At 45.5% G+C, this 12,834-nt stretch overlaps 1 protein-coding gene across 12 annotated transcripts in view; it reads left to right on the top strand.

Annotated features, from left to right (window-relative positions):
• Positions 1-206: 206 nt before the first annotated feature.
• Positions 207-12,834, top strand: part of IQSEC1 (IQ motif and Sec7 domain ArfGEF 1) — a 341,882-nt gene continuing 329,254 nt past the window's right edge. For 4 of the 12 annotated variants that reach the window (XM_068694440.1, XM_068694441.1, XM_068694439.1 and 1 more), the window contains exon 1: positions 214-909. In XM_068694440.1, coding sequence (XP_068550541.1) covers positions 644-909 — 266 coding nt within the window. In that variant the 5' untranslated portion in view covers positions 214-643. Of the gene's footprint in view, positions 910-12,834 lie in introns of all 12 variants that reach the window. The other 8 variants (XM_068694436.1, XM_068694434.1, XM_068694444.1 and 5 more) reach the window with 6 other exon arrangements.

Raw genomic sequence — 12,834 nt, 5'->3', positions numbered from 1 at the left:
CGGGCAGAAGGACGGGGGGGGTGCCGAGGCCTGCCCCGGCCCGGGGGCTGCCCCCCGCATCTCTCCGGGGGCGCTCCCCGGCGAGCGCCGCGCCCCGGCGGCGGGGTGCCGGGGGGATGCGCCGCTCCGCGGAGCCCCCTCCTCACCGGCCCCCCGGAGGAGGCAGCAGCCCCGGCTACTTAAAGCGCGGCCCCGGCTGCCGAGGCAGGAGAGCGGCGTGCTGCGGGCTCCCATGCCCGGCTGCGAGCCCGGCGGGGGCGCGGGCGCTGCCTGGCGAGGGGCTGAGCCGGCTGCGGCTCCGGCAGGGCGGGACAGCGCCCGTGCGCCAGCCCCGGCGGGGCTCCGAGCGGCACCGGCGGCTCCCCCCGGCTCGGCGCCCGCAGTCCCCGCCGGCCCTGCCCTCGCTCGGCTGCGGGAAGCCGAGCATCAGCAATGGCGGCAGGGGCCGGCAGCCGCCGCGCACCGCTCCTCCGCTCGCCCGGGCAGCGGCTGCTCTAGGAGGGGAAGAGGAGAGCCGGCAGGGGGGCCGGTTTCCGGCGGGTTATTTATTTCTTCCCCTCTCGCTTAAGTTCCCAGCGGAGCGGGCTGGCTGGCACCTGCGCCCCCCACCTGCTTCCCGGAGGGTGAGAGGTGCGGGGAGGCCATGGAGAGCCCGGCGGAGAACCCCAGCAAGGCGGCGGAGTACCTGAAGGAGCTGAACAAGATTATTGAAACGCAGCAGGAGCTGCTGGAGAAGCAGAAGCGGAGGATAGACGAGCTGGAGCAGCAAGTGGCCAAGTTGTACCACGAAAACGCCTGTCTCCAGGATGAGCATCACCGGCACCTGGCCACATGCAGGCTCCAGCAGGGCGTCCCCCCCGCGTACCCGGGGGTGCTGAGCGCCATCCAGGAAAACGCAAAGCACGAAAAGTAAGCGCTGCCCGCGTTTCTTTGCCCTTTTCGAGGAGGGTCGCTCAGTAGCGGGGCTTTCCTCCTCTTTCGCCTCCTGCCTTCGGGTTCCTAAAGCCGCCCCGCGTACAAGCAAGCAGCGCAACTCCCCGCAGCGGGCGGCTCGCCGGGAAGGAGGGGGTCCTCGCCGAGCGGCGGAGGGGGCGGCCTCAGCCTCTAACGCCCCCAGCCCCTCGGGATGCCGGCGCTTCCCTGGGGCTCTAGCGGGGATGCTCGGGGGCTGAGCGCTGGCAGCGCCGGGGGCACCCCGGGCAGGCTTCTCCCCGCAGCCCCGGGGCACGCCGCCCCCCGGGCAGAGCAGCAGCGGGACGAGCTCTGCCCTTCCTCTAGGGCTCGCTTCCCCCCGACCGTGCACCTCGGGCGGCCGCCCTGCCCGGGGGGAGCCCCCAGAGCTGCGACCCGGCGGGGTCAGCTCGGCACGGCTCCCGCCCGGAGCTCGCCCCTTTCGGGGCACGGCTGCTGCCGGCCTCTGGCCCCTGGAATTAACCGGGCTCCGCTTTACAGCGCGCAGAGAGCCGCTGAATTAATTGCGCGCCGCGCTTAAGTACCAGCGATGGGAGAATAGCGATGGAAGCGACCCCGCGGCGCTTCCCCGGCCTCCGGCTACTCGCGGCGAAGTATTTGGGACTTAGTTTTACTTGGACGGAGTGGGAAAAGCATGCATCTTATTACGAGCCCACTCCGCCGCCCCGGTACAACACAAGGGGCTGCTTGTCAGCCGCTCGGAGCCGCGCTCCCGGCACGGATCGGGCTCTCCTCCTGCCGCCGGCCCCCCCGGGCCGCCCCCGCTCCCCGGCTCCGGCTGCGCCCCCTGCCGGGGCCGGGCGGGGCGCTGGGGGGCAGAGCCGCCCGGCTCTGGGTCTGCTGCGCCCCGGGGACCCCTGTGCCGGGGCTCGGCCACGGGTGGCTTCGTGGGGCCCCGCGGGGAGGCTGCAGCCGAGGGAGGCCGGGGAGCGGCCTCCTGGCCTCGGCCGCGTTGCTGCCTCCGTGCCCCCGCTCGGGGTGGCGGGGGAGGAAGCGTCGCTGCCTGCGGAGCCCCGAGCCCCAGGGTTTGCCTGGGATGTGCGAGGTGAAGGGGGGGGTCTGTATGGTCGTGGGTTCGTGGGTCGTTCCCTGCCCCTTTGGCGTGCTCCTGTTCCCAAACGCGTCCCTGCTGCCCGGTGTGGCGGAGTGGGAAGGGAAGTAGCTCTGCCTCCCCTAAATGCTAACGCTGACAGCCGGAGGGGGTTTTAGCGATGCTGGAGTTAGCCATTTAGGCTTTTTTTTTTTTTTTTTTTTTTAATAGATGTCTCCAGGAGAGCTAAGCAAATAGCTCCCTAAACACCCTGGAGAGCATACGCTGTCATTGAACAACCACTCCTCTTGTAATAAGCAGAAAGTGCTATTTCCAGAAAGCATGGAACAGAAATTTACAGGAATACAAAAAGTATTTACACAAATCCTACCCCGTGTGCTCATGTCCAGTACCCGAGGATTTCTTGTGTCTGTTCTCCTAGTACAAGATGCCAACTCAGCTATCTTGTCCCATTTGTCTCTTGCAAACGACATTACTAAAAATTGTACAAATGGCTTGCCTTGTTTGATAACATTTCTCTTCTCCACCAGCCCAAGACTCATTTGCAGAGCCCTTTTTGGGCAGACAGCTCTGAGGACTTGGAGGCTTTTAAGTCTCTTAAGTGGATTTGATGCTAGGATCAGAATTAATCTGGGATATTTATGGCAGAGTTGTATCGCTTTGAGGCATAGCCTGCAGGGCTTAGTGTGGAAGCTGGGAGACAGCCCTCCATGAGTCTGGTCCTGGCTGGGCTTTCAGCCTCTGTGACTGTCTGTAAAGAGCCAGATTTCCAGGGCCACCTTCATGAAATGAATACTGCCCCCCACACGAACTGTGACTTCCCCTCTTTATTTTGTGTGGAGTATGCCTGGTCCCTTCGCCAGGACAGCCTGCATCACTGTGTAGGTGAAGCACACTTGGGGTTCCCCAGCTGTGTGGGGTGGGGGCTGTGGCAGCAGCTGCTGGGGCTCCAGCTGCCGGGAGCAGGTGCAGCAAGCCAGCCACAGGACTGGTTTAATCTCTGCCTGGGTGAAGGAGATGGAGAAAGTCTTCAACTTGGAAGATAGAAAACACCCTTGTTTTAAAGCCTTATCCCAGTCCTGCTGTTATCTTTGCTTTCTTACAATGTAACCTGCAGGTTCTGGCTGGCTGTAGCTTCCTAATTACAGAGGAAAAATCTCAGTTCCTCCAGAATTAAATGTCACGTGCAGCTGTCATCTTTTTGGTGCTTTGCTAAACTTCCATAACAGTGCAATAGCAAATGTGAATAATACGTGCTCTGAACATCCCTGATGTTAGGAAAGAGGTGGGAATCGAGGTGCCATGTCCTTGCTTCCTTCTGCCCATCATGCGCACACCCCCCTGCCTTCCTCCTTCCCGAGGCAGCAGCACCGCTCTGTGCCCAGGTACCAGCAGTGCTCGCTCTTATCCTTTGGTATTTCAAAACCAGAATGATGGGGATCCTTTTTAAAGGAAACTGGGATTTTCTTAGCCAAATACTTCACAAAATCAGTACTTCTAGGAAGTCATCTATGGAATATGTGCCTTGAGATTTGAGCAGATTTTCTGAGCAGCTTTGACTCAAGTTGCCAGAGGAGTTCAACCTGCGTAAAGCAGGTGTGGATCGCTGACACTGTAGTGTCAAGAGAGCTTCTTTGATATTACCAAGTGGTGGTTAAAAAAGGAAGTGTAGAAATGTTAGACAAGTCCTGAAACTTTTCAGTTCTCTCAAAGGGAAGAATATAAAGCTGAAGACTGTTTAAATAATTTGGAGATGCTGCATATTTTTAGAAACTCTTTAGCTTGATCTGATGGAGTGAGGGAACTGTTGATGAGCACCACATTAGAGTTCTGTAAGAAAAAAAATAGAAAAAAAAAAAAAGGTAAAAATACTGTTGTGTTCCTCCAGAAAAGGACCAGAGTAAAAAGAATATTTCTTTTGTGTAGGTTGCTATTTGAGGGAGGCAAGCGAACAGGGATGGGTGAACAGGTGCAGATGTGCTCCTTGTCTTGCAAGGAGGACAGAATAACAAAACAAAACAAGTTTGAGTGCTCTTTCACTTAATTTTGTACTAATTTGCTGTGTGTGAATCAACCTTAAAATTTGCAAATGTAATTGAGGATAACTAGTTGATTGCAAGGCTTTCTTAAATGTAGTGAATCAGCATGTTAAGAAGTTAAGGATAACAATAGGTATTTAGCTAATTAAGTTGAATAAGCCTAACTTTTGGTTAATCCATTTCATTTAATGTTTGATAAAACACCAAGAACTTCCAAAACTCAGATCCTCAGTGTAAGGAAGATATGTTCAATATGTACACTTTGGTAATGCACCTTTTAGTGTAAATGTGTGGAGACGAACTTATTGCATCTTCTCAAATATGCAGAAGTTGATTTTTTATTTTATTTTTTCCAGCTCTGAAAACTCAACACTGGCATGTTTCCAGTGTAGGGAGTGGTATTTGTAACCAAATTACATTCCTTTATTTATTTATTTGTTTGATTGATTCACACAGCTCCTGGTGAGAGTTTGGGTGGGAGGTACAGAAGGAATTGCCGGTTACGGTGGAACAATCTTGTAGAGCTGTTATTTGCAACTCGCTCTAAGTTCTGTGCCTGGCCTGACTGATTTATTTTTAAATGAGGCTGGCTTTGTTCTCTGGGGACAAATAGTCACAATTCAGAGCTATAAGAAATCCTCATTGTTTAGAAGATGCTCTGTCTGAGCTGAGGTGTACTTAGTGCAATCTAGTAAGTGGGAATTGTCTTTGTGGTGCTAGTCCCATGTGAAGGCTGCTTTATGGCTTACACAAAATGAGCTTGGGACTCTGCATGCTGCTGTTGGCACTGAGTGATGCCCCTGCACACAGGCTCAGTGGGAAGCCAAAGATTGCAGCAGGGCAGAGACCAGCCTGAATTTTTTTGCCTACAGAGATGTTCTCTACTGAGACAGACTGTTCATGTGATATAAATCACATTTCATTGCTTGTGCTGCTCTTGGACAGAAACTTATTTTGGCTTGCTTTGATTAAAGTAGAGGTATCTAACATCTATTAAAGCATGCTCATGTTTGGGCAAGATTTCACTTTCTCCACCTTTATGTCAGAAAGGATGTAGATGAGGTGCTTTCATTAGGCCCTCTTTTTCAATCAGCTGAGAAGGAAAGTGTGATTTGTGACTGATAGTCTTGCTGGAAGAAGCCTACTGTAGAAGTACGATCACTAAAAATTGCACCTCTACTTATTTAGCTTATTTTGCTCACCAAGAATATCTTTAAGTGGAGATCACAGTTTGTATCCAAAGCAAACACTTTACTGTGACTACATACTACATATTCTTTCAGTCCTATCACAGATAAGGATGATGTAAATCTGGGATTGGACAGAATGTAAATTTGCACCTCCAAATAACTAAAACCGATTCTATTCATTTTATTTTTGGTACGTAACTGGAACAGTGTGACTACTGAGCTATGAGAATAAGGGTTTGACACTGAGGGGAGTGAGGGAGTGCTTTTGCTCTCGAAGCATGTGTTTCAACATTAGTGTAATTTGTACATCAGCAGATGAGTGAGCATCTCTTAAAACAGGCATTTGTTGTTCTGGCAGACAGTAGGAAATCAATACTGTGAAGACGTGTAATAAGACATGAACTTGCTAACTAAACCCAACTAAATTATTTTGGGTGTCTGTTGAAATATTGGCATACCCTCTTACTTAGCATCTGCTAAATGTTAAGCAAAATGATAATGCAGAAAGACAAATTAATTTCACGACTTATGCGTACCATATGACTAATGAAACAAGTTTAAAATAAAAAGGGGGAGGAGGAGAGGAAGGCAAAGCACAGCGATGACAAAATGGTATGCCGGTATCAAGAAAATTCCTGAAAATCAGAGGAGGGAGAGGAAATATGGTATGTGAAGAAAACGGCAAAAATGCATACTGATATGACAGAGGGAAACAAATGCAGCAGAAGGTAACCTGCTCTATAGGAAAATTAGTCAAAATTTGGTTTGAAAACTTGGACTCAAGTACACTGTCCCACTTAAAGCAGACCAGACCTAAAGAGTTAGAAGTACTCAGTGAATGTGAAGTCCTTCTCTAATGTAACTGTCTTTTCTGCTGACCCAGAACACAACTTTTAACCTTCCTAACTGCAGTATTCTTGTGTTTGGACCTTTAAGAACAAAGCACTATTCCATGCCAGTTAGTGCTTTGATGATCTTCCTTGGGAATTCAATGTCAAGGAAACTGAAATGCATTTTCAAAGATCTGCTTGTGGAAATTAATCGGCAATGTTCATGGATCCTGTGTCTTTAGTGAGCAAACGAGGGCTGCTATCACTACTGTGAGATAAATTCATGGATGAAGATCCACTTCTACCCTCTCAAACAAAAACGATGCCAAGCCTATATATGATGCCCTTTGTGCACATAGCTCACCAGCAGCATACTGATTACTCTCCAGTTCTCATGTGAGGTACAAGATAAAAGACCCCAGTTGTAGTCTTCTTGTTATTACCAAAACATAGCTGTGAGTTCAATGTGATGACCTATGTGAAATAGCAGCACTTCAACTCAAGCAACTAGGTCCTTAAATTCTCCGGAAAAGTTAGTCAGTTTGGAACAGTGTGCAATTGTCCTAAAAGGCAGGCAATTGCTTTTGTGTCAATCCTAGGAATTAGTGTGATCTCCAGTGAAGTAATTCCCACTTGGCAGCAAAGTGCATTTTACCATTATCAAACTATATTAGGGATGGCACTGAACAACTACATGGGAACATGAGAGATGGGTGAGCAGGTTCAGAGCTGCTCTTCACAAATGTGCCAAGCACAATGTTTTTAAAGAACTTAGCTTCTTGCTGAGTGAGGGATGCTAAACTTTGTCCTTTTCCACTCAAAATAATATACTTTTGGGAGAATATGAAGCATAGATGTACAGTTTTCTGGATCTGATTTGCAGCCTTGTTGGCCTGGTCATTTGCATAGGAAGACAATTCTCCATAAATCCTTAGGGAAGCTATATTCTGGATAAAAAAAAATAGTAAATTGCAGCTTTTTTGAAAACCCGAAGCAAAATACATCACACACAAAGCAGAATCTCTAGGAAGAGCTTTTTTAAATGGCAGACTGTGGAAGCTTTTTTAAAGAGATTGTGGAAGCTATGAGGAAAGAACAAGGTATTTCAAGGTGTTTTCTCACAGCGTACTGATAGGAGAAGTAAATTATTAAAGTTAAACTAGTAAATTATTAAATGCTTCTTGCAAATAGCATCTCAAAAACTTAGTTCTACTGGGTCTAAAAATGAAATTGGGTGGCTCTTATGTGCTGGCCAGTGACATTAAGCTGGAACTGCTGTGCAGGATTCAATGCTGCGTGTCAAGCTATGGCCTCTAAACACCCAGTCAGTGCACAGAACAGTTACAGAAGTACTTGCGTTCCCCCAGGGCATCTTTAAAGGATGTCAGACCAGTTGCTTCCTCTTCACTTCCAATTCTGACGCTATTTAATTTTGTGGGCACCTGAATAGTACAACTATGCAGAGCTTCAAAACATTGCGATGCACTGAACTTCTCCTGAGTTTGTGGCTCATTTGGGATTCCAATCCCTAGTATGGGAAGAGTTACTTATGCAGTAGGCAGCCTGTACTCATAAGGGTTTTTTAGAGACCGCTTCTGTCTGAGGGCTCCTGCCTTCCCCATGCATGTGGTAAGGAGGTCATCTGATGCTGTGCACTGAGGGGGTGCGTGGGAAGCTTCTTAGGTAAGTGGATTTTGCAGACCAGAAGTACTTCCTGATGTGCAGCCCACACTTGCATTATTCTAATTTGATCCTGTCATTTCTCCTCATACCTTCCCTACTATGTTAATTCTAATGTTTTATGTGTGTGTGTGTTTTGCAGTCTGCAGATACTTTTAGGCTATTTTTGCCAATGCTTCTGTCTTTCATCTTAGCTTGGTGAGACTGTGAATGAGGTTGTCATAATTTGATTCTGCCTGTATCCTTGCCTAATTGTCCGAATATCTAATTCAATAATTCTGCAAAGAAAAATAGTACAGTCTGAGCAGGCTTTGATAAAATAGAGCAGCATGATTTGAAGGAATAATATATGATGTGCATTCTGGCTGGATTTTAGGTGATCTGGGCTGCTCACTACCCTCCCACACCCTTACTCCCCAGCTTCCAGTATTTCTTTGAAATGCTGAACTTCTCAGCTGTTGTGGCTTACTGTATTACTGATAGTGGAAGCAGCGTTAGTTTGCACTAGCTAGAAATCTGGATAAAAATTTGTTACCTCTTTATGGTCATTACCAAGGTATTGTGATTAACAACAGAATTAAGAATAAGGGCTGTTTCTTTGTTCCCACCTGGGAAACCATTGTTTGCAAAGCTAAGCATGGGTAATGACTGCTATTTTACAAATGTATATGTCAATGTTAGTTTTCAATCATTTCTTAGTCAATTACTCAGATTTAGCTTAAAAAAAAAAAATGCATGAAATATCACACACTTATTTAATCATGAGTTCCCTAATGGCTATGTAGAAACTTATTTGGTTTTAATTGTTATTTGTATGGCTACTATAAGGAAAAAATATCGCTGCAAAGTGGCCACAATATTTCAGCAAGTTTTAATGCTGTAAAATAGAACAACTCTCACAACAGAATCTTAAAACCCGATTCTTAGGTTCTTCAAACAGCAAGTTCTATAAATGTATTTCTTTGTTTACCAAACTACGTAATTCTGGATGGGCTAGCACCCTTCCTGATCCTAAAATACGCAGCATTTCAGTGTCTTAGTGACTTGTGCTCCCTCTGCTGGGTTCTTCATAATAGTTCAGTGTTTACTGGTTTTGCAGTGTGCGTGCGTGCGTGTGTGTGTGTATATATATGTGAGCGTGTCTATATATATAATGTAGAATTTGCTTTTGAATAGCAGTGTCTGTATTCCTTTTTCATCACTTCAAAGCATTAGAAAGACTATTACAAATGTGACTGAAGATTTCTCATAAGTTGTTTTTCTTCTGCAGTCAAAGCGCAGAGGCAAACTTTTCAAGATTGTGTTAATATTGTTATTATATATACAGAAAATAGTCATTTCCATATATACTAAGTTTCACTGCTGCACTAGATAAGAAAAACACTACTACTCTGTAGTTCTCTATAGCTATTAATTGACGCCTAATATACATTTTTTGTATGCCAATAAGATTTCTAGCCAGGCTTCCCTGACAAACATAAATAGAGACAAAAGCATACATAGAGCCATGCAATACATCTTTAACCGCACTACAGTAATTCAGATTTCCTAGGTGTAAAGAGCAGTTTATTCTGAATAATTGGACTAAAGCACCAGAAAAAGGAAGGTAGGAAACCATACTCCTGTCCTTTTCCAAAAATTGAAGATCCCCTGACTGAATTTAAGAAGAGATTGGACTGTGCACTTAGTCACATGGTCTGAACTTGGGTAGACCTGTGCGGTGTCAAGAGTTGGACTTGATGATCCTTAAGGGTCCCTTCCAAGTCAGGATATTCTATGATTCTATGATTCTATGATATACCTTGGAGTTAAGGTTTATCTGGGTTTCTCCATCTTTGCTGGATTTCTGTTAGCTGAAAATAACTGCAAGTTGTGTGGACCAGTCATGGTTAGGAGCTTTTAATTTCTCTTTTTGGGCATTGAAACATGCAGCTATGTGGTGAACAGACTGCAAGTTTTATTAACAAGCTGAACTTACAGCCAGTAAGCACTTTTCCCAGGCTGTGGGAACTGGTCAAACCCATCTCTGCAAACTGATTTCTGCCAGAAGATTTTAACCGACAAGTAAGTTGTACTGCCAAATGTACTTGATAATCACGCTAGAAGGGACAGGCTCCGAGTTGTGGAGGGTACTGGCCTGGAAGACCTATTTATGAACTTCAAGCTAATGAAGATCCTTCCCTTTCTTACAGGATGTGAACTACCACCTTGTGTACATAGTTGCATCAGTATGTTCTCAAGGAAGAGCTTGTTCACTTAATGTTTTTTCTCTAGCCATGTTTACCAGTTTTATGTTCACTTGAATAACACTTTTCTCTACTGATCATTTGGATCTGTGACAATTTATATGACTTTGTCTCTTCTTGCATTCTTTTTATTGGTCATATGTAAAATGTAGGTGTAAACTCGAGTAGCTTAAGGTCTATGCATGTTGAAACGAGTACTGATAAAGGTGCAATTGAGCTACTTCCTGAACTCTGTATTTATGTACATGCAATAGCATTTGAAACAATTTCATGATCCTATTTGGAATCTCTGAAATTTCATGTTTTGATCTTGTCAGCTCTGTTTAGAGGCTGTGTGCTAACTGATGTTAGCAAAGCCTCTGCTGTACTATTTTGGTTGGGTGGATGGAGCTTTACAGCACTTCTACCAAGCATTAACTACCTCTAAAGTAATGCTGCCATCATAAATGAATCCCAATCCCACTTTACTGGCTGCTAGTGTTGAACCAGTATGCACCAAGCTGTGTATTCAAAGAAGTTTGAATCCTGGCAAAGTAAGCTGTTTTTAATATATTTTCTGTTTACTGAGAGTGATGCTAAGCTACTATTTGCATCACCGTCATAATTTCTCCCACCTCTCATTTTCAAGCTGTTTGAATCCTGTAAAACATACCTTTAGTTTTATTGTTTTCAGACCTCTGTCACCTTGTGATCAAATCCCATCTCCTGGGAGGAGTTTAGTTTTTTTCTGTGTTTTTGCATTGTTGAGTTGCCAACAGATAGATCTAAAGAGTGATGGAGCACTTTTTCCTGTACAATTCTAGTGTTTCTCCAAAGGAGGAGCCTAGTGGGTACAATCACAAGTTCTCTGTGTACAGTTGTGTGTGTTATGGAGTGCCGCAGGGGTTGTTGTGGGTTCCAGTATGTGTGAAAGTTGTTTCATGAAGTTAATTATAGATGACACTTAATGTTGCAGTTGGTCAATTAGCTAAAAGTTGAATCTGAGAACTGAGCAGTGTGTACTGTTCAATCAGCTGATGATCTGATGGGCTCAGCATCCTGCCTTTCCTCAGGGGCTTCAATGGCTGAGAAAGCAGGAGGAGTAATCCAAGTTGGGTCTCCTGCATAGTACACAAGACTTCTTCATCTTCTTGCCTCAGTCAACTTACTATTGAAATTGTTGCGAAAACTCTGAGCAAAGAGAATTTCATGAAAATTCAGTGAATACTGAAAGTATCCCTTTATAAAACATGAAGTTCAAGAACTTGGCTTCTGCTACAGTGAAGATGCTGAAGTTACTCAGCGATTATGGTTGGTCGTGCCTAGGAACTGTTAATGAAACTGAAGGAGAAACTTTCTGAAGTTCTGACCCTGTTTAAATTAGGAGAGTGGTGACTCAATTATTATTGAAATGATACATCAAGGCATACTAGAATGGTAACTTCTTTATGAAGGTGTAAAAAGAAAGTATCCACCTGAATGTCTACTATTTTATTTTATTTTTTATTTTTATTTTATTTTTTGTCACAATGGTCTCCAGCAGCCACAGAAGCTGAAGGGGAATCCTTGCCCACTGCCAGCTGTGACCTGCTTAAGAGCAATACAAGCGTGTGGAAGGTTGCAGCTGTAGATTACATGCTCTTCGACTGCTAGACTTCAATATATAGTTGGAGTTGTATACAGATAAGAAACAGTGAGATGAAGTGTGTATGACTTCTGTTTGCTTTATTAATCTGTTCCCTCTCTTTTAAAGGGCCACTGCAGCACTGTTATGTTTTCATTATATTCCTCTAGGCACAATGATTCTCTGCTCATGTTTTGGGAATATAAAATGTTCTGGTTTTGTCCTCTGTGTGCTATGAATGATACTGGAAATACAGCATAATGTTAAGGATGCGTGTGAGATCCTAGATGATTGTCTTCCAGTTTAGGTTCAAGCAAGTCACATCACTGCAATTTTGATCTCTTAGCTTGGCTGTCTCTGATTTTAGATACTTGACAAGAATGAGGGTTTTCTGGCCAAAAACAAGTAGAATCATCTCTTATGCATCATCTTCATGCAGTCTCTGATAGGGGTGGTGAGAGCTGAACTGGGTATGTTCCATTTGAGCCCTATGCATGTACTTGGAAGTACAAGGCCTACATCCTAGGTGTTAAAGTGCTCCAGGTCACATACATCTTCCATGCAAAGTGTGTCCAGGGAAGTCTGCAAACAAGCATTAATATCCCACCCTGCAATGCAGCTGGGATGTTGTAATTGTGCTGAATTCAGAGGCACTTCTTAGTGATTCTGGTCATGATGGCTGCGGTGTAGGGACTGCAGAGAGCTGAGCTATCATTCTTCATTGCTCTTGCTGCTTACCTTGCTATATTCAGTTCATCTTTCTTTTACCAATGGTTTTGAAATAGAAACTGGCTCAGATGGCATCTTGTTTGCTAGTCTTTTGTTCCTTCAACAGTTTCCTTAGCGAGGCAGCTTATGTGTTTCCTTGGAAAATAAATGTAAGAATTGTTTACATCCAAAATAACTCAATGTATCAGCAGTTAAAATTTGTGGCATGAGTGCCAGGATCCACAAATACAGTGGACCCCCAGGTGTGTGGTATGCACTGCACTTAAGATGGGCCATCTTTGTCTTTAAGTTATGTGGTGGTACTTTGTTTGTGAGTTGATAGGGCTGGTTATGTTAAAAGTCCTCATGGTGTCACTTAAGTCAAAATTCACAGAAGTGGGCATATCTTTGTATTTACTCCCTACTAGGAGCCATGATTAATGGCTTCTTCTTATGGACAGCAGATGTAGTGTGGCTTTTTCAAGTATTCAGTCTTTTACATATAGACCCACAGC

Source organism: Anas acuta, chromosome 11, assembly GCF_963932015.1.
Source record: "Anas acuta chromosome 11, bAnaAcu1.1, whole genome shotgun sequence".
Classification (NCBI taxonomy): domain Eukaryota; kingdom Metazoa; phylum Chordata; class Aves; order Anseriformes; family Anatidae; genus Anas; species Anas acuta.
This window is presented reverse-complemented; position numbering and strand designations above follow the sequence as displayed.